At 55.0% G+C, this 24,700-nt stretch overlaps 1 protein-coding gene and 1 non-coding gene across 4 annotated transcripts; one reads left to right on the forward strand and one right to left on the reverse strand.

Moving 5' to 3' along the window:
• Positions 1-375: 375 nt before the first annotated feature.
• Positions 376-24,229, reverse strand: ADA (adenosine deaminase). Of its 3 annotated transcripts, none has more exons than XM_061437675.1 (12): positions 23,809-24,229; positions 13,074-13,135; positions 10,180-10,302; positions 7,074-7,217; positions 6,221-6,336; positions 4,908-5,035; positions 3,918-3,989; positions 3,728-3,829; positions 3,365-3,429; positions 1,894-2,023; positions 1,176-1,341; positions 376-700 (listed from the first exon to the last, which is right to left on the reverse strand). In XM_061437675.1, exons 1-12 carry the CDS (start codon positions 24,133-24,135, stop codon positions 687-689), a joined length of 1,449 nt encoding a protein of 482 aa, XP_061293659.1. In that variant the 5' UTR covers positions 24,136-24,229; the 3' UTR covers positions 376-686. The 3 variants fall into 3 exon arrangements, with proteins under 3 accessions (XP_061293659.1, XP_061293657.1, XP_061293658.1); XM_061437673.1 differs by having other exon boundaries at positions 1,176-1,278; positions 23,809-24,150; XM_061437674.1 differs by lacking the exons at positions 376-700; positions 1,176-1,341 and adding an exon at positions 1,348-1,510 and having other exon boundaries at positions 23,809-24,150.
• Positions 8,637-8,709, forward strand: TRNAG-CCC (transfer RNA glycine (anticodon CCC)). The gene has a single exon. It is a non-coding gene; the product is annotated as a tRNA-Gly (tRNA).
• Positions 24,230-24,700: the final 471 nt, after the last annotated feature.

A 24,700-nucleotide genomic window follows, 5' to 3' on the forward strand; every position in this document is an offset into this window, starting at 1 on the left:
CTGTGAAGTAGCGGAGAAGATGCCGGGGTTCCACAGAGCCACCACTCCTCGGCCCAGTATCTAATGAGCCCTCTTCCATCTCACCCTCTCCCACCCCACTTCACAGCCATGGGAACCCAAAAGGAAAGTTTCCCCCTTAGGACCTAGGGCGAAGGGGCTTAAGAGTTCAGTGCACATTTAAGAAACTGACTCTTCGAGAGAAGCCTGGTTTCTTCTGGAAACCTTTCTGTCCTCCCTCTTCCCATTCACAGCCCCCGCCAGGCTTGCAGGACACTGCTGCTGGGCAGACTGCCTGCAGCTGGGGGCCCTGAGGCTCCTTCCATTCTCCACAAACCCAAGGCGCCCGCCCAGACCGCAGTGCACACGACACAGGGCTGCACGGCCCCAGCCATTGGCTTCTTTATTGAGCACCAGATTTTCAGCACAAGTCAACAGAGGAGGAGGAATTTGGATTCAGCCTGCCCTAGGCCCTGATCCTGGCCCAGGCACACAATCAGAGGAGAGCCACGGCCCTGCCGAGGTATATGTGTGTACGGAAAGAGGCACGTGGGCTTCACAATCATTGGTAGATGATTCTGGAAATCACAGTCTTCCTGGAAGGAATAAAGGTAAGCGTGTCGCTTGACCCCGGGGCTGTGAAGGCTCCATCCACAGGGCCAGGACTCGGAGAGGTAGCCACGACACCTTCACAGACACTGCTCTGCTTGACAAGTCAGAGAAGCAAAAGGTTAGGCAACTTGTAGTATCCAGGACATCAAACAAACAAAAAAAATCACAGGACATCAGAGCCCGAAAGGAACCCCTTTGTACAGATGGGGAGACTGAGGCTTGGAGCAAGGGAGGGCTCTGTCAAGGCCACACAGGAAGAAAGAAGCAGAACAAAGCTGCGACCTGGGCTCAACTCCCTGCCCTTGGCTTTGGGCAGCCCTGGAGATGCCCCCGATTGCTGGGACCTTTGGGAGTGGGTTTCAGAAAGTCTTGTCCCCAGACCAGCCTCATGAGAGGCTTATGCAGAACGTAAGCTGGTCTTGTCAGGGGCTACCACCAGCCAGGGAGTCATCACCCAGCCTTGGTGCGGCCCGGAATAGGGGTGGAGAGCGCCCTGCTAGAAGCCCCCAGAAGCCAGACGGAAGCCAGGGCAGGACGCCAGCCCAGCAGGTCCACCAGAAACATACCTGCAGAGGCCGGAGAGGGCATCCCGTAGGCCTTATAGAGCAGATCAAGAAGCTCCTTCTTCTCATCTTCAGGGAGGAAACTGGACTTGGCCGCATTGATGTTCTGGAAGGTCCAGCATGACAGACAGCGTGAAACCAGACAGCACGGAAGGGAGCCCTTGGCAATCTAGTGACGGTCCAGCCTCTTCATTAGACACGGGCAATTCGATAAGCTCATCATGGGGAGCCCTTGTCCAGGCTCACAGGCAGCAAGTGCCAGAGCGGAGACTATGAGGGTCTGTGTTCTTAAAGTGGCAGGACGTGACACACAGATGCGGGAAGGAGGCTGGAGAAACCTTTGAAGACAGGGCAGGATGTGTGGGGCCAGAGGGACAGTCCTGCAGGGACAGACTGGGGGTATCAGAACCACTGAAATCAAGGGCTCATCCTGGGGTCCAGGAGTAGCCTGCAAACCACATGTAGGATGTAGAGCTGAGCCCCTTTCTGGGGAGATGGCTGACAGTGCTAAGGGTCTGTTAGGGCACTTGAGCCAAGCAAAGGATAGAAAATGCAGTCCCAGGTCAGGATCTCAGCCACAGATGTCTTCTCCGTGGAAGACATCAAACTCCATGTCTGGCTTGGCCTGGCCTGTTGAGACTCGCCCCTAGTTCTCCAGGGATTCCAGGACCTTCAGGCCACACACTCACACAGCCCAGAGTTAAGGCTCACAGCCACTTACCAGTCTCTTAAACTCCTCTTCAGTGAAGCCCATTTCATTCTTGGTCATCTGGTAATCAGTGTCCAGCGTGGACTTGAAGACGAGCGGGTCATCCGTGTTGAGCGAGTAGTTAACCTGGTCATTTTTGAACCTAGATATGGGGGAGGGGAGCAAGGAGAAGCACCCTCCTGTTACTCATGGACGGCCACCCTCCTCGGAGCCTTGTGGCACCCTTGGACGTGCCTGGAAGATCTCGTCATTGTAGAGAGGAAGAAGAACTCAGAGAACTCCAGCGACTTGTCTAAGGCCACAAAACCAGCAACTCAAGACTTAAGGCACCCAGCCAGGCTTAGAGCCGGCTAAAGGCAGGAGAGGAGTCAAGTGGAAAGGTGCTTGGGGCGGGCTAAAAAAGCACCCCCCCCCCCAGCTACCACCCTCTCTAGCCTCCCTTCAGAGCCGCCACCCTGGGAGAGTCGTTGGCAGCCCTCTCGCCCAGCCATCCTCAGTCCCATGGGATCTGACTCTTCAGACCCACCACGGAAACTGTTTGCACTGCCTCTGACCGCCATCTTGTTGAGTCCAGAGGACTCTTCCTAGATCTCACCTCACCCGACTTGTGTCGCAGAATTTTATACTGTTGACCTTTTCCCTAGATTTCTCCAACACCACCACTTGGCTTTCCTTCTGCCCATCCCTTTAGTATCACTGTCCTTCTGGGTTTCTCTCCTAAGCTCTCCTGCTTCACCACCTGCTGAGGGCTTCCCTTCTCCTTCAAACACCACATCTGCTTAGACGACTCAAGTCTTCCTCCAGCCCACAGACTGTAAACCCATATGCCTCCAGGAACCTCCACTTGGAAGTCCTGTAGGTACTGCCCACTCCACGTTCTAAAGCAGACTTTGGGCCCCTGTTGTAAATGCAGCCCAAGCTCCCTTCCTTGTCATAATCTTGGCAGACAGACCATCAGTGCTGGCCTGACTGCGGTCACCCAGAGTTCTCGGTGAGCTTCTCCTGAGTCAGCTTTGCCCTCCTGAGGCTTCTCCCAGGACAACCTGAAGAAGGGCCAAGGTCGTAGGGTGGGATTGGATGGATGGGTAGGGGAACAGACTCTCCAGGGGGAAGTGTCAAGATGGTGCTGTGGGAATGCCCAGAGACCACGTGGGCAAGAGAGACTCATCTTCCTCATTGCTAGGAGGCAGAATCTGGAGTGTGGAAGTTCCCTTGCGGTTAACAGGGCACTCTGCTAGAGCTGGATGGGGCTATAGGGCCCCCAGCTCTGCTTTCCAATAGCTGAGTGACCTTGGTCAAGTTACACCACATCCAAGCTTTGATTTCTTCACTTGTCGGAGGATGAGGACAATAATTCCTGCTTCCCAAGCACTGGAAGAGATTCCATACCCGAGAGACCCAGCAGGGCCAGCGCGCGGTATCTGCACCCCCTTCCCACCCTTGGCTTTTCTAGTAACAAAAACCGAGTGGGACCAGGCCTCACCGAACAACCGGGTGTTCCGTGTCGGGCTTCCAGGCGCCGGTGAGGTAGCTGGACCAGGGGCAGACCTGGAAGAGGCGGTGGGTGGCTGGCACGAAACTCCACATCCTCCCGGGCCACGTTTACTTCCCTTCCCCTGGCCCCGGCCAGAGCCACCTGCCCTGGCAGCATGCTTGCCCTGGTCACGCCAGTGGCCTTGTAGTTGAGTCCCACGAACCTGTCAGCCCCCCACCCAGCAGCAATTAGGCCCGCGGCCATGCTCCCACGGCCCCTGACCGCCCCGCTGTGGCCCCCTGGCCACGCCCCGTGCCACTGGCCCCGCCCCACTTTGCACCGCCTCCTGTCCTCCCCTCCCCGGACCCTCACCTCGAAGTGCATGTTTTCCTGCCGCAGCCTGTTGTAAAGGGTGGCATCCTCCAGGGTGTGGTAGCCGTGCCCCAGCCTCTCGGTCTTGAGTGTGTCCACGGCCTGCGGACAAGCATCGTGGAGTCCAGCGTGGGCCTCGGGAGCAGGGGGAGCAGGGAGAAGGACCCCTCCACCAACCCGCACCACTCACCTCTTTCACCACATTGGCCGAGCCCACTTCCCCGGCGTGGACCGTGCGGTGGACGCCGCTCTTCACGGCCTCCTGGAAGGGCAAGGGCAGGTCAGGGGCGGCCTGGGGTTCTCCCTGTGGGCCTTGCCTTCACCGCACCCTGGGGCTGAGTCAGCCTGGCCTGCTTCCAGACAGGGAGATCCGGGTGGGTTTTGTTTTTGTAACCACATGTAAGTGGTCGCTCTCATTTATTAGACAGTTATTATGTGTCAGGCACTGTACTTGGTTTGGATACACTATGGTAACGTTCACAGCTGCTCTGATACTTGCCTTACAGGGAGGGGCAAGGGACAAACTCAGGAGGGTCAGGGATCAGACAGCTAGGGAGTGGGGGCTGAGCTCTGGAGCCAGGCAGACTCCAGAGCTGTTCTCCACCCCAAGCTTCACCCCTTCCATGGGAAGCACGTCATGAGGCTTTGAGAGGTTGGCTCCATCCAACCCAGTCATCCCAGCAGATGGAACAGGCCCAGAGAAGGGACAGTCTTGCCCAAGGTCACAAGGCAAATCATTAGGCAGAAAGGCTCCAACACAGGACCCCCAGCATCCAGTGGGGTTTTTTCCTTCATACCAGAGTTCCAATTTCTAGAGCCCCTAGACAACTTCCCTGGTGACTCAGATGGTAAAGAATCTGCCTGCAATGCAGGATACTGGGGTTCAATCCTTTTGTTCAGAAGATCCCCTGGAGAAGGGAAAGACTACCCCCTCCATTACTCTTGCCTGGACAATTCCACGGACAGAGGAGCCTGGCAGGCTACAGTCCATGGGGTTGCAAAAGAGTCAGGCACAACTGAGCGACTAACACTTTAGACTGAAGTCAAGAACGCTTGGGAGCCCAGGGGGCCTTGGGATCCCCAGTCAGTGTGACCACTCCCTGCTGGGGTGGGGATATGCTCTCTGCGTGCAGCTTCCCCCATGCCTGCAGCTCCCTGACCTCCTTTCCCCAGGACCCACCGCATAGGCCTGCACATGTCCAGGGAAGAGGCTGCTGCCTTGAATGGTCTCATCTCCAGCCAGGTCAATGGCCACCACGGTCTGCTCTCGGTACTTCTTACACAGCTCCACCACCTCAGAGGACCAGCCTGTGGGCGAGATGCCCGCCGGGCCTCTGGCAGCGGCATGGAGGAGAAAGACCTCCCACCCCATGCACCCCTGCCTCCCGCGCAAGGCCAGCACAAGGCAGAGGGCCCCGAGTCCTGTCTTCCAGGCCTGACTCCACAGCCTTCCAGGCCTCAGTGTCCTCTCCTCGCAGAGCGGACACCACCTGCTGTGGCACAAGGTCAAGGCCCCGCGGGTGAAACACCAGGGGCAGGGCCTGGGCTCAGTGAAGGACAAGTGGCAGTCCTCTCTCTCGATCCCCGACACCCACCTCGACTCAGCAGAGGGGATGGGGGTCCACACAGGTTAACATTTAAACCTAAAATGTAACTCGCACTCGTGTTACTAAACATATTCCTAACTACCACACCCTCACAACCAGTGAGGTCATCGTAAAGAATGAACCAGCACAGGCTCTGCAACCAGATGGCCCTGGCTTCTGATCTGGGCTTTCTGCTTTGCTGATTGAGCCTCTACCTCAGTTTCGTCATCTGTCGAATGGGGATACATGGTGGTCGAGTTTATCGACCACCAATGTCAAATGGTGGTCCTGCCTCCTAGGCCCCTGCGAGGATTAGAGAGAATACAAGCCACTCTGCCCCGGGAGGCCCTGTGGGTTGACATCAGCCCCTCACTGTGGTCTCACTCCTCCTTAGGGCAGGGAATAGGGTGAGTACGGTCACCTCCTGTGACAAGGCATATCTGAGGTCCAGAGAGGTGATGTGATCTGGCCAGAGTCGCCCAGCCTTGGAAGCACAAGCCCTGGAGATGTGACCGGTGTTAGCCACAGGGAGACCCTTCAGGCCCCGGAGCTCAGACCCTAGTCCCAAGTTCCGCAGCTCTGACAGGAGGGGGCCCAGCCCACAGAGTCTCCAGGAAGGACTGCGAGCTGATGGGAACCTGGCTTGGCTTCTCTCTATTGTGCAGGCTCCCTTGGTTTTGAGCCTCCTGCAGGTCACATGGCTCTCAGGCTCAACCTCCCTGGGGAGCCAAGTCTGTTGCAGGAAATTCTGAGCCTGCCCGGAAGGAAGCCCCACCACAGTCCAGCTGATGGGCTCAAGGGAGACCACGGGGTGAGGGTGGGGACACAGAGGAGACCGGGTATGACCCCGGTGCCCCCCAGGCCACGGTGGTGGCAGATGGGCGGCCGGGGCCAGGGTCACACTCACTGGGCTGGTGGCGCATGCAGCACAGGATGGACCGCACCTTCACGCCGAAGTCCCGCTCCCCCTCCTGCAGGCCCTGGTTCACCAGTGACACCACCTCATCCGGGGTGAGGTCCCCTCTGTGTGTGGGGAAGAGAAGGGTGGGCCCAAGACAAAGGCAGGCATAATTAGGACAGAGGCTGGGACAGAGGAGGTAGGAGAGAGAGGAAGGAGGGGTCTTCCAGGAGAAGCCCTAGGCCCCACTAGCCAACTGCCTCCACGGAAAGGCTGAGGGAGATGGCCCCAAGGCCTAAGACACCCCCTTCCATCTTCCTTGGGTCTGCCTGGGAGCTTTCAGACCTGGAAGTTCTGTCCCAACTGGGGGGTCGTCAGACAGCCCCCTACTCAAGATGCAGAGCTCTGCTAAGCTAAGGTGTTCTGATCCCCATTTGTCCACAAGTATCAGAGTCACAGCCAGAAGGGGGCAAGGCGGTTGAGAGGTACCACGGGGGTCATCCCTGGGGTCTAGGCAGAAGGGGCAAGAATGGGTCACATCGCTTCAGCTACTGGGTGAGGATGGGACCCCTAGATGTCATTGGATAAGTAGGTTCATGTTGCTAGACCACAGGCCTGTGCCCAGGACCAAGGATGGCAAGACACAGCCAAACGCTTTTGCCCAAGGTAAGAACAGAAGCCCAGGTGATGGATGGGAACCACATCCCTCAGGGCAGAGACAGGCCCATCTTGCTGAGGCTGTGGACCAGCTCAGGATGCAAGATCAAAGTCTTGCTTGGGCCAGGGCTCCCAGGGTGCCCCTCAGTCTCGGGCCAGGCCACCCTGCCACAGCCCCCACACAGCCCTCCGGGGGGTCACTCACTCAGCCTGGTTCCAGGGGATCGGCTCCACCTTGGAGTTGGCCAGCAGGTGTGGGCTGTAGCGCACCTCCACATACACCACGCTGTCCTTGGCCTTCATCTCCACAAACTCGTAGGCGATCCTTTTGACAGCCTCCCGGCAGCCCCTGGGAAGGGAAGAGAGGGATTCGAGAGCACTCCCCTTGGGTGCTCCAGGAGTGACAAAGCTGTCCCCAACCCATGGCAGACCAAACCCACGTGGGGCCCCCAATCTCTCATCCCCCAGTCACAAGCTCTGGGCCTCTACTGCAGAAGATCCCAGAAGCCCAGCACATCCTGTCAGCTCTACTTCCCAACTCGGTGCCAGTCCTCGCCCCCTCCAGCCCGGTTCGACCACCTCACCAGCCTCTCCGTCTCCACATTTGTCCCAGTACAGCAGCTATTGCAGTCTTTTAAAAATGGAAATCAAGGGACACCACTCGGGAACTTCCCTGGTCTGGTTAAGAATCTGCCTTGCAGTTCAGGGAACGCAGGTTCAATCCCTGGTCAGGGAACTAAGATCCCACTAAGGCTGCCGAGCAACTAAGCTCACGTGCTGCAGCTAGAGAGACCCTGCATCGCAGCTAGAGAGTCCCTGCACCGCACCTAGGGAGTCCCTGCACCGCACCTAGGGAGTCCCTGCACCGCAACGAGAGATCTCACATCACACCATGAAAGATCCTGAGTGCCGTAACTAAGACCCGATGCACCCAAAAATAAGAGTGTCGCTCCTCCACTCTGAACCCTAATGGCGTTCCACCTCATGGAGGAAATCTCAACTCTGAGACCCTTCCCACAAAGCCTGCACAATCCGGTCCCTGCCAACCTCCCTGCTCCTTCCTTGAGGCCTCCAGGGCCTTCTTTCCACCGAGCGAACAGTCAAGCTAGTTCGCAGGTCAGGGCCTTCATGTTTGCAGCTCCCTGGCCTACAAGCTCTTCCTTGGATTACCCTGTCCTCCCTGCTCCCTCTATTCAGAGCCCGGCTCCAACCTCACCTCCTCAGGGAGGCCTTCCCTGGCCACTTCATTTTAAAACAGCCCTTCTCCCTTCTCCACCCCTTTCCTAGGGCTTCAGTTTTCTCCCTGCCGCTTACTGCCACCTGACATGACAGATCACGTGGTTTCTTTATTAGCCGATTTTCACCTCCCCAACCTAAAACATAGTCTCCATGAGACAAGGACCCTTCTGTCTTGGCATGGCTACGATCCCTCAGCCAAGAACAGAGTCTAGGACACTGCAGCCACTGAAATATTTCTTGAGTGATAGATGTAGGCCAGCAGGGAGGAGAAATAGGAGAAAAGGACACACAAAGGCAGCAAAAGCAAAACTAGAGGAGGGGGATTGCACCAAACTAAAGAGCTTCCACACAGCAAAGGAAACCAGCAGCAGAGTGACAGGCAACCTACCGAACGGGAGAAAGTGTTTGCAAACCACACACGCGGTAAGGGGCTAATGCCCCGAATGCGGAAGGAATTCCTACAACTCAACAGCAAAGCAAACAACAATACAAAAATTGATTTAAAAACAAAATAGGCAAAGGGGGGACTTCCCTGTTGGTCCAGTGACTAAGATTCTGTGCTCCCAATGCAGGGGGCCCAGGTTCGATCCCTGGACAGGGAACTGGATCCCACGGGCCACAACTAAGACCAGCACAGCCAAATAAATAGTTTTAGAAAATAGAGGACCTGAGGAGACGTTTGCCAAAAGACATACAAATGGCCAACAGGTACATGAGAAGGTGCCTAATGTCACTAATCACCAGGGAGATGCAAAGCAAAACTGAGTTAAGCCCTCACAAAGCTGCCCTCTTCTGTCTTGTGGCCAAGAGACAGGAGCTGGGTAGCAGCACAGGAGAGGTACCTCGGCCTGTATATGAGCTCCGCCAGTCCATGTGTCTGGGTGTGGGGTATCCAGGGGGAGGCAGCATGTGCACCACAGCATCTACTGACATGCCAAGGATGGGGGCCCTGCGGGCCCTCCAGTCTGAGCCCAGAAGCTTCCAGAAAGCAGCCAGCAGCCTTGGCACACATCTTCCTTCCTTCCTTCCCCAGGACTCCTCATTCCTGTCCTGCCACCTACCCAGCCAAAGGTTTCTATCCGTCTTGCACACCCTCCTCACTGGTCCTCCAACAGCTTGTCCTCCAGACCTGTCTTTAGGTCCAGCCTGCTGGACAATAGCACACATTTCCCTCCCAAGGATCCATCCATACTGCCTCTTCCAGGCAGCCTTCCCTGCCTCCTCCAGTCCCCTCCACCTCTTCCCCCTCTGAGCTCTGGCAGCACTGACTGCCAAGGCCCAATTATCGCCTCCCTTGGGAAACTCTGCTTCGTGCCAGTAAGCTCACGGTGACACCGGGCAAGAATCTGGGCTTCACCCCTTGCCAGCTGTGTGGTCTGAATAAGTTCCTTCAACTGTGAACTGAGTAAGTTCCTTCAACTTTCCTGAGCCTTCATCTCCTCCTCTGCCAATGAGGAGGGGGTCCAGCTCTCAGGACTGTGAACAGCTACAAAGAGGACAGTTCTGTGAGCTGTACACATTACATTCTTCTTTATCTAAGAGTCTGCTATTTTTTTTTTAATGGAAGGAATGAAAAATAAATTTAAAAATGGAAGGAATGAAAAGCAACATCAAACCAGCAGTGCCTGGCTTTCAATAAAGGTAGCAACTGTCCTCATAGAAACAGGGAGCTTCCTGAGGACAGCGCTGTGTCCATTCCAAACCCCAGCCTGGGAGGGAGAGGGTCATAAGCCCCATAGACTAGACGAGGGAGCTGAGGCGCAGAGTGGGCAGATTCCCCCAGTGTTGCAGTTATCTCATGAAAGATTCTGATACTAGGATCTGTGTTCTCAATCCTCACATTCTGTCACTTTTCTATGGAAGGAGAGGAGTTTCCGCCCATCACACCCACTTTCCAGAAGGGAAAGCCAAGGCCCAAAGGCGTGGGAGATTTGCAGCAGGAGTGCGCCTAATGGTGAGAGGTAGAGCAGAGTAGCCCAGTGCCTTCTCCTGCCCCACAGGCTGCGGTGTGCAGGCTGGGGGCTGGCAGCATGACAGGACGCTGCCCAAGGCCTGGGGGTGGGAAGACTCACGCAATGGCAGGCATGTAGTAGTCGAACTTGGCCAGGAACTCTGGGAGGCTGAGTGGCTTGTCCATGCCGATGATGTTCTGTAGCTCCTCTGGCGTGTCGGCGGGGAGGGCGATGCCCCTCTTCCTGGGGACGAAACAATGAGGATGGTGAACGACCCTGGGCAGGACCCTACAGTTCCTGACAGGGTGCAGGTATCCAGCTCCTCCCATTGGACAGATGGGAAAACTGAGGCCTAGGGCGTATAGAACCAGGACCCAAATCCTTCCAGGACCTCCTGTCACTGAAGCCATGACAAGCCAACAAATCTCAAGGAGGACAACTGGTGTTAAAACCCATTTAACACATGAACACACACACACACACACACACACACACACACACACACACACCGGTGTCTGAGGACATGGAAGATGCCAGGGCGAACTCGCAGTAGAGCCAGCTGATCCTGTGCCAGGTCAGGGGTCATCAGAGGCAAGAACGGCAGCACACAATGCCCGGGGCAGGCGCAGGCGCCGGACTTCCCCACCCCACCCTCCAAGTGGCCGGCACATCAGAGAGGCTGGGCCGGCTCATTGTGCTGGCAGAGCACAGGGCCAGCTCTCTCCCCTCCCTGCCCACAGCCCCCCACACGTGGCCGCTCAGTTCAGGCTGGCTGAGAACAGCCCTTCTGCTCCGGGGCCTCTGTTTCTCCGCAGAGCTCCCTGCCTCCTCCCAGCCGGGGCCCGCAGGGTGCAAGACTGGGCTGGGTTCCTTGCTTCTCTGCTCTTCTGGGCCCTGTCCCCACCCATGGGTCACCCCGGGCCTCAGTTTTTCCATTTGTAGGATAAAAGCGACAGGCAAAGAACCCCAGACACTCAAGAGATGCTTCTCCCATGAGGGTCAGGAGATCAAAGGAACCCTAGGAAACAAACAGGCAGAGAAAGATTAAAAACCTTAAAACGAACAGCCTCAAGGAGAGGAAACAATGCCCATCCCTGAAATGAGAACACTCCTTTTTAAAAAGGGGACTTTCAGGGAGGAAGAAAGAGCTCTCGGAGATCTAGAAGAATAGGGCAGTGAACATCAGGATGTAATAAAAGGAATGGAAAATAGAATTGAGGAAATCCTCCAGCAAATAGAACAAAAGACAAGATAAAAAGTAGGAGCAAATGATTAAAAAAATTAAGTGATTCAACCAAGAGGTTCGGCCTCCAGTGACCTGCAGAGCAAGAACAGAAGACAGAAGGGATGACATTGGCAAAGAAATGGAAAATGGACCGAAGTGTTGCAGTCCTTTTAATAGCTTGTTATTAAAATATTAAAATGTTTCTCTACATAAATACCTGTTCCCTAAGTCTCCCTAAACGTGTCCTCTTCTGCTTCAAGGTGACCCCAGGCCTCATGAGTGTCCTATGGGTATCACCAGGGGGCACCCTGGTGCTCAAGCTCTGAGTCAGGCCTCCGTCCCTGCCAGGTGTCCCCAGGGAAGATGATGCCCATGGTGTGGCATGTTTGAGAACACTTGGCATGAACTAACCAAGAAGTAGTAGAAGAGGTCAAAGAGATTAACACAGGCTTTGTAGAACTTCAAGGGCCATGTGGGGACACTGGCTTTGACCCCGAGCAAGTTGGGAGGGTTTGACCAAGGAAGCGATCCAATTGCACAATGTTCTAAGGTGATTGTTCTGACTCCAGTATTGTTGGAGACAATAGATGGGGGAGGTCAGGGTGGCCACTTGGAGACCAGTCAGGAAGTCATTGCAATAGTCCAATGGCTCAAACCAGGATGGTGACAGGAAGGAGACAGTGGTCAGATTCAGAATGGGCTTGTGGCAAAGTCAGGAAGGAGATTGAGAAAGAAATTAAAGCCCCCAGAGACAAGATAGAATAAGAAGAAACAGGTGAGGGAACTCCCTAATGGTCCCGGAGTTGGGACTCTCTAGTGTCACTGCTGAGGGCCTGGGTCTGACCCTTGGTCAGGAAACTAAGATCCCACAAGCCATGGCATGGGAGCCAAAAACAAAAAAACAGGTGAGAACACAGTCAACGGAGGCTCAAGTCACAGGGCAGGTAAATGGCCACTGGATTTGGCTGGGGTGGAGGAGGTGTCAGGCCAGACACACCCACGCTTCCCCCTCTCAGCCACAGCCCACCCCACCTAGGAGGCCTCCAGCATGTTCTGTCCATATCCCTGTCTGACTGACTCCCCGGTCCCCTGCCTGCTGACCTCAAGATCAAACTCCAGCTGGATCAAACCCACACCCCTTCTCTACAGCCCAAAGAAGTGCCTAGATGGTTCCCAGGATGCCAAGTCGACGTGGAAACAGGAAACCTAACCCGCTGCCCAACAAGGGCTACTCCCTTTCCTCCTCCCTCTACCCTGCCCTGGGCACTCTCAGATTCTTGCTCCACTAATGAGCGTGATCTGACCCCTTAATGGGTTGCCCGCGATTAGATCCCATCTGGGTACCTGGTTAACCCACCCTAATGGCCTCATTAGGGACCCTGCGTCAACAGCTGGTACTTGACACTGGGCAAAGGATAGGCAGAGATAAGCCCAGTGGCTTCACCCCACTTAGTCAGAGGCATAGGTTACAATTAATAATAGTAATATCATCACAAAGTGACATTTATGGAGCATTTAGCATGCTCGCCCTCAGCTAAGTATTTTTTGTGCAATACTTCATCCAAACCTCCAGCTCACTGGGGCAATGGTCAGGGGCACGGACTCAGGATCACACCTGTTTACATCACAACTCACTTCCCCTACCCTGATTCAGTTTCCTTGCCGGTAAGTTGGGAACAATAATATACCCACCTCACAAGTTGTCACGAGATTTCAGTAAGTCAATCCAAGCCACATGGACCTCTCCAGAGGCCTCCTGGGGAAGAAGGCCTCTTATCTGTGGACTTACCTGCCATAATATAAGATGGTTTCGGGCTTGATGGCTCCATCCAGGTGGACATGCAGTTCTACCTGCAAGGGCGCAGAGGAAAAAGAGAAAAAACAAACACCCATAAACTGGAGAACCCTGTGGACAGAGGAGCCTGGTGGGCTACAGTCCATGTGGTTGCCAAGAGCTGGCCATGACTGAAGCGACTTGGAATGCGATGGTGTGTTTGTTTCAGGTGGGCAGCACAGGGACTCAGCCATACATATACATGTATCCATTCTCCCCTTGCGTTTCAAGTCGCTTCCCCACAGGGAAGACCAGGCAAGAATACTGGAGTGGGTGGCCATGCTCTCCTCCAGGGGATCTCCCTGACTCAGGGGCTGAACCAGAGCCTCTAACGTATCCTGCGTTGGCAGGTGGGTTCTCTACCACTAGCACCGCCTGGGAAGCCCTGACTGGCTATACTCCGATACAAAATAAAGTTTTTGTTCTTCCTTAAAAGATCTTCCCACAACTCCAGAAAGGGCACTAGCGACTTGGCTACCTTGGTGATCCTCTCCCATATGCTCATCCCCACCAACGACACTCAGGACACAAAGCTAAAAGCTTACGGACAGGGACTTGGGGGCCAGCTCATCAGACTGGACTCCCAGCTCTGCCTCTTCTCTGGCTGTGCGATCTTAGACAAGACACTTGAGCTCTCTGAGCCTGTTTCCTCAACAGCCAAAAAGATTGCCTCCCTGTCCAAGAACATTTTAAGGATTTTAAAACGTGGCAAGTTCAGCCCATGGGCAAGAGCCCCTGCCTCTTAGGCAGGGTCCTTCGCATAGACTATTAAGAAAAGCAGAGCAGGTTCTGGAAGACGGTGGGGAAGAAACTGCCCACTCTCTGCTCCATGTCATGGAAGAGCTTTTCCCCAGCCAGGGAGACCATTTTTAATAAACATCTCTACCAGGGTGGGGCCTTCTCTGGAACTTGGGAGTCCGGACAAGAAGTGGCCACCCTGGCTTGAGAGGGAGTAGCCAGGGACCCACTGGCCCACGGGCATTCCGGGAGCACCCACATGAGCTGCCTCCTGTGTGGGAAACCCAGCCTGGGGCCCCCAGGGGGCCAGGAGGGCCAGGGCCACCAAGCCCCCCATCAGCAGGAGATCAGAATAACCAGATCTCTCCGGAAGTCATTCAGCTGGCAAAGGACCAACTCTCACAGATTCTGCATCCAGTGAGCTTTGGATTCCCTGACAAGATGAATTGAATGCCCACTTAGCCAAAAGTTGATGGATTCTCAAGAAGTACTCTACACTGGGAACACTGAAGGGCAGGGAACTGCCAACCAGCTGTTCGACCTTGGACAGGTGACCTCACCTCTCTGAGCCTCCTGTTTCTTTTTTTTTAAGTCTCTATTGAATTTGTCACAATATTGCCTCTCTTTTATGTTTTGGGTTTTTGTTTTTTGTCCACAAGGCAAGTGGGATCTCAGCTCCCTGATCAGGGATCCAACCCACACTCCCTGCATTGGAGGAGTCCTGGTCCCATGAGGCTTACAGTCCAGCAAGAGAGAGAGATGTTAAGTAAATGTCACACTGGTGAATGCACAGTCACAAGCCAAGTCAGCTCCTGGGAGGCATGAATGCAGACCTACCAAAGAGGTAACAAACAAAAGAACTCAGCTAGAGGGCCGATGATGGTTTCCCAGAGAAAGCAGAGGTTGAGCTAAGAGCTAAGGATGAAATTTCCTAAAGGATATCAACCCTAAATATTCATTGGAAGGACTGATGCTCAAGGTCCAATACTTTGGCCACCTGATGCAAAGAGCTGACTCACTGAAAAAGACCCTGATGCTGGGAAAGATTGAGGGCAGGAGAAGATGGGGGTGACAGAGGATGAGATGGTTGGATGGCATCACTGACTCAATGGACATGAGTTTGGGCAAACTCTTGGAGATGGTGAAGGACAAGGAAGCATCGTGTGCTGCAGTTCATGGGGTATCAAAGAATCGGACACGACTTAGTGACTTAACAACAGGCAAAAGCGGGGGTGAGCGGGAAGGCTGGAAGAGCATCTAGACAGAGGGAACAGCATGTACGAAGGCCATGTGGTAGGAGAAGAACATGGAGTGAGAGGGACTGAACACAGGTCCAGAGAGGAGAGCAATGGTGGGACTGGAGAGGCTGTAGGGGCACCAGGAGGATTGGGTTCTGACCTGAGAGCAACAGAGACATGGGTTTGATGCTGAAGAGGGCAGTGCATAGCTAGAGACTGCTGTAGTCAAGTTTCTGAATGATGATGGTGTTGCGGACTGGGATGGTGAGGCCAACATGCCAGGTGGACAGAAAGGGGTGTCAGGGAGGATGTTTCAGGTCAGGCCTGGGTGAGAAGCGATTCTGACACTGAGACAGAGAGCCCAGGAAGAGGTTCAAGCTCTGAGCAGGAAGGAGGTGCAGAGGCATGGGGAGAGAAGCACAGTCAGTGTGATCTTGGGTGTGTGAAGCTGGGATGCCACCAAGACCTTCACGTGCACGGGGACTGAGCCAGTGGCTGTGCAGGTCTGGAGCTCCCAGAGAGATCCAGGCTGGAGATGTGAGTAGGAACACGGAGGCTGTGGTCTTGAATGAGCTCCCCCAGGGAGGGAACATAGAGGAAAGAGCAGGAAAGGAAGCCTGGGTGAGCACCAGTGCCCAGTGGCTTACAGAAGCGTGTGAGCCTGGAGAAGAGCTGCCGGACGGATGAAAGAAGGGGAGCCAGGAGTGTGCAGGCTGCAGAAGGTGAGAAGATTTCAACAGGGAGGAGTCCCCTCCCCACCCCGCTGCGGCTGGTGCAGGGGGCTGAATGGTGAACCCCCCAAAAGACAGCTATATCCTAATCCCCAGATTTGGGGATTTGTACAGGGCAAACAATGGGATGAAAAATCTTAAGGAGTTTTTTTCTGGAATATCTGGGTGGGCCCTACACCCAATCCCCTTTTCCCTCATGAGGGAGGCAGAGAGTTTTGAGAGGCACACATGAGAGGAAGCAGCATTAGGACCACGGCAAAACGTGAAAGTGAGGTCACCACAAGCCAAGGGACACCTGGAGCCCCCAGAAGCTGAAGAGCTGACAAATGGTTATGAGAAGGTAGGAGAGGGTCCCTCTGAGAAGGAGGAAATAGAGGAAGAGTCAGCAGGGGAAAGGGACAAGGAAGGAGAGCTATCAGCTCCAGGCAGAGGGACATGCGGGCATTATGTGTCTGAATCAGGCCGTGAGAGATGAGGCCAGAGAGAGAGTTAGGCAGATGGAGGGCAGGGAGATCTCACAGGTCACAGGAAAGGGTGATCTGCTGAAGGGTTTCCCACAGGGAGAGTCACCTTGTAAAAGCTTCCTCTGGCTGCTGTGTGGAAAGCAGGCTGAAGGAAGTCAGAACAGAAGACAGAGACCTGAGGGTGTGGTCCAGATGGGAGATGAGCCCCACGGGGAAGACCCGCTGCAGTGCCAGACACGGTACATGTTCAGGGAGCAGGAACTGACTGGTTCTCCGGAAAGGAGGCCTCAGGGAGCCCGCAGGATACAGGTGGCAAGGGCACCCCGGGCGGAGGGAAAGCAGAGCCTGCCCCTTGCACCCAACCTCCCCCACCATTGCCCCCCCATCCCGCCTCACGCTGTGTTCTTCAGGGCCTCCTGGGAAGCTGCCCAGACACGTTTCAGGGGAGGAACAGAGGCCAGGAACTGCCTGCACTGGAGGTCCATGCTCAGACAGGCCTCCCACTGCACTTTCTGGAAAACAGATGACCCATGGAGAAAGCTGTCAGCCTACCCCAGATGACAAGCAGGCACAAGCTCAGAGATGGCGGTGGGTAGGGGGCAGGTACCCTGCTCTGTCAGCCCCCTTCAGGGGAAAGAAATAGCAGTGACCTCCAATTTACCATCTCCTATGTTCTGGACCATCTATGTGCATCATTTTATACCATCCTTGCTGGGAAAGATTGAAGGCGGGAGAAGGGGACAACAGAGGATGAGATGGTTAGATGGCATCACCAACTCAACGCACATGAGTTTGAGTAAGCTCCAGGAGCTGGCCATAGGACAGGGAGGCCTGGCGTGCTGCAGACCACGGGGTCGCAAAGAGTCAGACACAACTAAGCGACTGAACTGAACTGAATATCATCCTTACAACCAGGGAGGTAGGGACTTCACTCCCATTTTACACATGAGGAGACAGGCTCCCAAAAAGTATCCAAGGATGCAGAGGCAGTGATGGAGTTAGGATCTGTGCTACCCAGGTTTGAACTGAGCTCCTGCTCTACTGTCTCTGCAGGCCTAACGTCAGATGTAAGGAGCTGCTTACTGTTATCAGACCCTTTATTTCCTTTCATCTTTGCCCCTAGGCAAGCTCCTCGGGGGATACCCTAGCTCCATGTTGCGGATGGGGAAATGGACTTGCCACTGAGCTCAGAGAAATTCAGGAACCTGCCGGGTTACCCAGACCAACAAGGGCAGAGCTGGGGCAGAACCCAAGCCCCTCCACCTCTAACCCAAGTCCTGCCCACCGGCCATACTACCTCCTGAGAACTTGCAGCACACCTACACCAGGCCTCCTGAGTGCTAGGGGTGGGGGGGACCTCAACCCCCACCCCTGCAGTCACTTTCCACGAGGCTGACTCACAGTGAGCCTCTGACAGAATTGCAGGAAATCCTCCAGGTCTGAACAGGAAACATCCCCAGTTACCAAAAAATATTTACTAAGTCTCCCCACCCCCAGGTGCCAGGCACTGTGGGGAACACAGGGAATCTGTGCTCTCAGAAGATACCAGGCAGGCAGGTGAGGCCCAGGAAGGAATATGCACTCCCCAAGGTCCCTGGTGACTCAGTGGTAGAGAACCCGCCTGCCAGTGGAGGAGACCTGGGTTTGATCCCTGAGTTGTGAAGGTCCCCTGGAGAAGGGAATGGTTACCTGCTCCAGTATTTTTGCCCGGAGAATCCCATGGACCAAGGAGCCTGGGGGGCTATATAGTCCAGGGATCACAAGGAGTCAGACATGACTCAGTGACTAAACAACGACAAAGGTCACGTGAGGTATCAGTGGCAGGGCCAGGACGAGGACCCAGGTCTTGAACTCTAGGACCAGGCACTCCCAGATCTGACTCCCACTCATGACTGGCCGGGCTGTCTACCTTCAAGGCACAGCTGAACCAGACTACTTCTCCTCAGCACCCCCTGCCCCAACTCACCAAACAAACCCATTTTGTTTTCATCTCCCCGACTTTTATTTTTGTTTATTTATTTAATGTTGTAGACCACACTGCGCAGCATGCGGGATCTTAGTTCCTCAACCAGGGATCGAACCCCTGCCCCCTGCATTGGGAGCTCAGAGTCTTAACCACTGGGACCACCAGGGACGTCCCCATCCCACTGGCTTTTTCAGTTCACTTACTTATCATGCCTGGGTCCCTGACTCTCAGTTCCCTTCAAACGGGGACTTTGTGGCATCCTGCTGTGCCCCCAGTGCCTAAGACAGAGCCCCGCACAGCAGGAGGGGCTCAGTAGGTGCTAAACAGCTAAGTGATTATTTTCTCCTCTCCCTGTCCTGGGTCAGCAGTGCTGTGTCCTCTCTCTGCAGGGCTGACCTGCCCACCTTGGGCCTAGCAGAGAACCCAGATGGGGCGGAGTAGCCAGGGTGGCTTGGCCAGCCCCCAGGACCTGGGCACTGCAGTCAGAACCAGGAGGAGCCACAGGTGCCCGTGACCCTTCTTAGACCCACTCTCGGCACTGAGTTAGGCAACACCAGGGGTCAGTGCCTTCATGCCACCACAGCCTTTCAGCCAACTTTTGGGGTGATGTCAGGAGACAGAGCAGCCTCAGGGCTGCCATTGTTTCAACCACACCTCCTCCAAGAAGTCCTCTGGGCTCAGCCCCATCTGCACCTGCAGCTCCGAGGTACAGAGCAAAAAGGGCCATCCCTCAGCGCCTCCGGCTGACTCAGAGCTCAGCTGAGCTCCCTGGGCCTCTGTGAGCTTCCCCAGGGGGTTTCACAAATGGTAAGGTGTGTCTTCAGCCAGGGGTCAACCTATAGGGCAACAGCCTAGGAACTCAGCAAGGTTACCCCCATTTTATAGATAAGAAGACAGAGGCTCAGTGAGATTTAATAACTTGCCCAAGGGCACAGTCTAATGAGTGCCACGCCCGGAAGCTGTTTGATTCTAAAGAGGGAGGTCGTAACCACCACATCACACTCTGTTCATCCTGCATATCCGTGCTGAGTCAGTGCTGGTCAAATCTAAACAGGATGATTGATAACCATGATGAGGGTGATCAATAGCAGCTAGCATCGGCCTGCCCGCTCTCCCAGGCCTGCACTTGGTGTTTTATGTAGGGTGGATACAAATATGATTTCCATTTTACAGATGGGGAAATTGAGGCACAGAGAAGCAACTCCCTTGAGAAACCTAGAGACTGTCTCTCTCCTGACCTTGCTCCTCTGGGGCCTCAGAACCTAAGTAATGAGGGTGAGATGGCCCCCAACCCTCTATAAATATAGGCTTGAGCCTCACCTTGGCTGCCCTGGCCTATTCTTCTCCCCTGTCCAAATCCAGGCCACAGTCCTACACTTCTCTGGCCCAGGGGCATCCCCCAGGACAACAGGGCAGGTGGACAAGCTTCTTCCAGCTCCCAGGTCCCAGGAGCCCTTCCCACGCAGGCCACCCCCACCCTGAGGTCAGACGTAGAATTGTAGAATCGGGAGGCTGTCTGCCCTGCCTGCCCTGCCCAGCTTCGCTGTGTGACCCTGGACACCGCACCTCCCCTCTCTGGCCCTTGCTTCTTCCTCTGTGAAACACAAGGCTTGAAGGAAACCCAATCTCTCTCTTCCCCTCCCTCCCAACTGCCACGTGCATTGTAACAGGTAGGGGCGGAGGGCTCTTCCCAGCCAGGCCGCATTTTTCTTTTAACAGGTGGCTCTAGTAACAGCAAAGCCCCAAAAGCCCACAGCAAAGCTAACCCAGTGGGCTTTGTGGCCGGAAGACAAGAGGTGAGAGTGAGAGGTGCAGGTGCAGGTGGAGAGGCCGCCGCAGCCCCCACCGCGCTCCCCTGGGAGGAAATGCATCCCCGAGGACCTGCCCGCCAGCCAGGTGCTTCACAGGCCCCAGTCAGCATCCACTTCCCCCCAAGAACTATGTGACCCTGGCTTTATCAGCCCACTTTACAGAGAAGGAAACTGGGGCTCAGGGAACTGTCTACTTGAGCCCTTGTAGCTGCTAAGCGGTGAGGCAAGGATCCCTGCTCAGTCTGTCTGAAGCCCACGGCCACCTTGATTCTAACTCCACCCCTGCCCCCACAAAGTGGGGTGTAAATATGCAAAGCAGTTAACAGCATCTACCTTGGTCTTGGGTAGGTCTGGGTTCATGCTAGCTCTGCTGTTTTCTGGCCGTGTGACTTTGACAAGTTCCTTCCCCTCTCTGAGCCTCAGTCTTATATGTATATGAAGATAATAACAGGACTGTATTTTTTATTTTTTTGCAGCATAAGTGTCTGCATTTCCCTGACCAGGGATCCACCCTGCGCCCCCTACATTGGAAAGTGGAATCTTAACCACTGGATCGCCAGGGAAGTCCCATAATAGGACTTACTTTAAAGGACTGCTATGAGCACTAAATGAGTTAATATACACAAAGCAGTTAGAACAGTGCCTGAAACAGAGTGAACATTCAAATAAGAGAAAGAAAAAAGTATGTTAGACATTGAGCTTCAATACTCTGCATGAACAGGGGGCCCGGGCTGTTGCAACCTGAACCAGCCCACAGCTTCAAGGCTGTCAGATTTTGTGTAGCATTGAACAAGCCACTTCACCTGTCACGCCTTAGTTTCATCATCTGTAAACGGGGACGAAAACATCCGCTTTGTCGAGCTGTCCGGAGGATTCTGTGAGATAAATCATCCAGGTACCTGGTACCCACAAACACTCAAATGGCAGCATCGTTCCTTTTATTACAGTGACAGCCGTGTGACCAGCATTGCCCTCCGTGACACTGAACTCCTGAGGGCCATGAGATTTTCCAGCCTTGCCTCCTGTGGAGACAGACTGATAAGGGTCCCCCCTCCACCCGCCTTTGCACCTCCTCCAGTGCCCAGCAGGTGTTCAGGAAGTTATTTGTTGGAATAACACGATCAGAGCAGGTAGGCAGCTGCCTAGGGTTTTGCTACTCAAAGTGTGGTCCGTGGCCCAGCAGCACTAGCACCTCCTGGGAGCTTGTTAGGAGCACAGCATCTCAGGCCCCAAACCCAGATCTTCTGATTCAGAGTCTGAATGCTAACAGGTGTCAGGTGATGTGAATACACATGAAAATTTGGAAGACATGGCCTTGCTTTGCCTTCTCAAAGTTGGCCAGTCCTGAGAAACCAAAGAACCCAGCAGCGGCTTCTGTCCCAGAGAGGCCCACACCTGGGGCACCACCCCCTCTAGTGGCTTCTGCAGAGGCAGTTCAGGAGAGCTGGCTAGGGCACAGAATTTCTGAAGCCAGCCCACCCTGGGCTCTAACCCCAGCATCAACACATCCTAGCTATGTGATAATAGGCCTCATTAATTTCTGTGTCTCTCTGTTCATCTGTAAAATGAGACACCACCAGCTACCACCCAGAGTTACTGCTGCTGCTGCTAAGTCGTGTCAGTTGTGTCCGACTCTGTGCGACCCCATAGACGGCAACCCACCAGGCTCCCCCATCCCCAAGATTCTCCAGGCAAGAACACTGGAGTGGGTTACCATTTCCTTCTCCAATGCATGAAAGTGAAAAAAAGTGAAGTCGCTCAGTCGTGTCCGACTCTTAGTGACCCCATGGACTGCAGCCTACCAGGCGCCTCCGTCCATGGGATTTTCCAGGCACCGCTAGGATCAAGTAAATTAATGAAGGGTAGTATATTCAGAATGGTGCCTGGCACAGAGCAATAATTCAACTCAATAGGTTCTAGCTATTAATTCTAGTGGTTCCCCATCCCACACAAGGGAAGGCAGGGAGTTGGCTCTGGTCACAATGGCTGAGATCCACACTCCTGGCTTCACTGACCAGCTTGGACACACTCCCTCCTCTCAATAATACAAAATGTATTGCATCTCGCGTATGTAGTGGGTGACACTCTATCTTCCCTCTCAAGCATTGCCTTTTAATCTTTGGACACGTCCGTTACAGGTAGAGCCCATTTCTCAGCTGCAGAAACTGAGGCCCAGAGAGGGGAAATGGCCTGCCAGCTTGAAGCAGAGAGGATTGGGAGAGGCCCAAATAATAGGCATGATAATAGTCCCTCCCTTACAGGGCTGTTACAGAGGTGTTGAAGGTGTTGGCGCATATAGCAAGTTCCACAAAAGGGTCATCTGTTATCTCTCTCCATAACCCCCATTTCACTCCCAGTCAAGAGGTTTTGTCTTCTGCCTTGGGATGCATATTAGGGTCAGATGGCTCCCCAGCCCAAAGGCAGGGGGACTCCCAAAGCACTGAAAACAGGAAATTCCCTCGCAGTCCAGTGGTTTGGCTCCATGCTTTCACCAACATCCTGCCTGGGGACTTCCCTGGGGGTCCAGTGGTTAAGACAATGCACTTCCACTGCAGGAGGCATGGGTTCCATCCCTGGTCAGGGACCTAAGATCCAGCATGCTGCGTGCACAGCCAAAAAAATAAGTTTACAAAAGCAGGGGGGAAGCCTTCAAAGGAACAAAACACTAATGATGGGACATGGGGCATCCAGGTGAGCTGGGAAGGAGGCATGCAGACGGCAGATGTTCAGCCCCAGTGCCTGAAACATCTGGCAGGGAGCAGCAGAAGGGTTTGCCCTCTGGTGGGGGCATCAGAAGTGGGGACCAGGCCTTACCTCGTCAGAGTCCCCCCACCCCTTCTCCCCCACACCCAGGATTCTCACCCATGCTTTAGCAGTACCTGCCATCATCACTCACACCTATTTCTCAGAGAGGCAAGTTGAGGTTGATTGCAGCTCGCTCCTTCCTCTGACCCCACCCAACCCATCTTAAACCCTACGAGCTGATTCACTCTGCTGGACAGACTCCTGGGCTCCTTTCCCTGGACTCTCTCAGTGCTCCCAAGCCTGCCAAGTGGGCCCAGACCCTCCCTGACCCCACCATTCCCAAGACACCACAGCTGGTGGGAGAAGGGACAAGGAATTTATCCCTTTGGGGCTAGTGTCCATGACTCGGCCCAGAGTGAACTCTATGGGGGCCCGAGGCCTAAGGCCCATCCAGCCCCTCTAAAGTGGGGAGAGGGGTTCCCTGCTCCCCTCCCTACCCTTTATGGCATGGCCCACTGCTCTCACAGGCAAATCCACAAACCAGGGTTCCTTGGTGCTCACAAAATAGCCACAGTGTTGGAGTATAAAGCTGTTTCCATTCACCCTGCACTCATGTGCTGTTCACACTAGGTGCCTGTGGGTGTAGATACAGGGGCCCATTTGACAGCCAAGGTTCAGAGAGGTTAAGCCACCTGCCTAGGCTGCTCAGCACAGGCATTGCTAGGATGCCCATTTGACAGACAGTGAAACTGAGACCCAGATGGGCCAAATCAGAGGCAGAAGCAGAACTTGGAGGACAGCCAGGGGCGCCTCCAGATTCAGAACTCTTCCTGTCTCACTGCCTCTCATTAACCGGCCTGGAGGCGGCCAAGGACCTGAGCTGAGGGAAGAACGCGCCTGCAGCTGCCCCATTTGCTCCCGGGGCAGTGGATACCCCCAAGCCCTCCAGCCAGACAAGGAGCCGGACCCCGGAACCCGAGCCCCCGCCCGCGCTCACTTTGGGCTTGTTGAAAGCTGGCGTCTGGGCCATGGTGCCAAGCGTGCGCTCCGGCGCTGCTCGCTCTGCCGAAAGAAGATCGGTGGTCCCCGATGGGTCGATGGCAGGTCCGCTCCTCCGGGGGCCCGCAGTGATCGCGGCCCGCCACGCTCCTCTTAACGGGGCCCGGCCCCGCCCCCGCCGTCCGGGCCCCGCCCCCTCCCCCGCCCCCTTGCCGGAGCCCCCGCCCCTCCCCTCCCCATCGACTGGCGCGCTGCGCATTTCCTGGAATTCCTGCCGCGCAGGGTAGACAAACCCGAGTTCCCTCTGAGCCTTGGCCTGCCCCATGTCTCTGGCCCGGGACCCTGGGTAGGAGCCACCTGTGGGCTCACACTCCAGCCGCCTGGCCGGGCTCTGTGCCGGCCCGGTCCCTCCTGCAGGGTCACACTACTGCCTGGGCGCCTACATGTGCCAGGCCACAGCTGGAAACTGGGAAATCGGTGCGCTTCACAGACTTCATGGGGCTCCCACTCTACCGGACAAGACACACGCTCATCGCAGAATCACACAACAGAAATGTATAATCAGGAAGCTTTAGCAGGGACCAGTCGAGGCCGGCAGGTGGGGGAAGGCTTCTCCGGGGATCTTAAGGAGTTTATCAAGTGAAGGGGGTTGGGGTGGGTAGGGGGTGGAATGGAAGAGGGCAGCCCGGGTGGAGAGGGTCTTCTGTGTTGGAGACCCCAGGGAGCTGGGGAATGAAAAGAGGGAGGGGGCAGACAGCAAATTCTCTCCTAGGCATTTACCCTTGAGAAACGACCCACGGTGCCGCCGGAGAACGCCTATAAGAATGTTCCCACGGTGCTGTTTCTAATAGCAAAAACATTCCAAACACCCAGCTGCCCATCCCCAGGCG

This window comes from Bos javanicus, chromosome 13, assembly GCF_032452875.1.
Source record: "Bos javanicus breed banteng chromosome 13, ARS-OSU_banteng_1.0, whole genome shotgun sequence".
Classification (NCBI taxonomy): Eukaryota; Metazoa; Chordata; class Mammalia; order Artiodactyla; family Bovidae; genus Bos; species Bos javanicus.

Coding starts and splice junctions, on each gene's coding strand:
- ADA (XM_061437675.1), bottom strand. CDS start 24,135: ATGGGGCAGGCCAAGGCTCAGAGGGAACTCGGGTTTGTCTACCCTGCG. Junction 10,303..13,073: donor ACCATCTTATATTATGGCAG/GTAAGTCCACAG, acceptor TTTCGTCCCCAG/GAAGAGGGGCATCGCCCTCC. Junction 3,990..4,907: donor GACATGTGCAGGCCTATGCG/GTGGGTCCTGGG, acceptor TTGCCCTTCCAG/GAGGCCGTGAAGAGCGGCGT.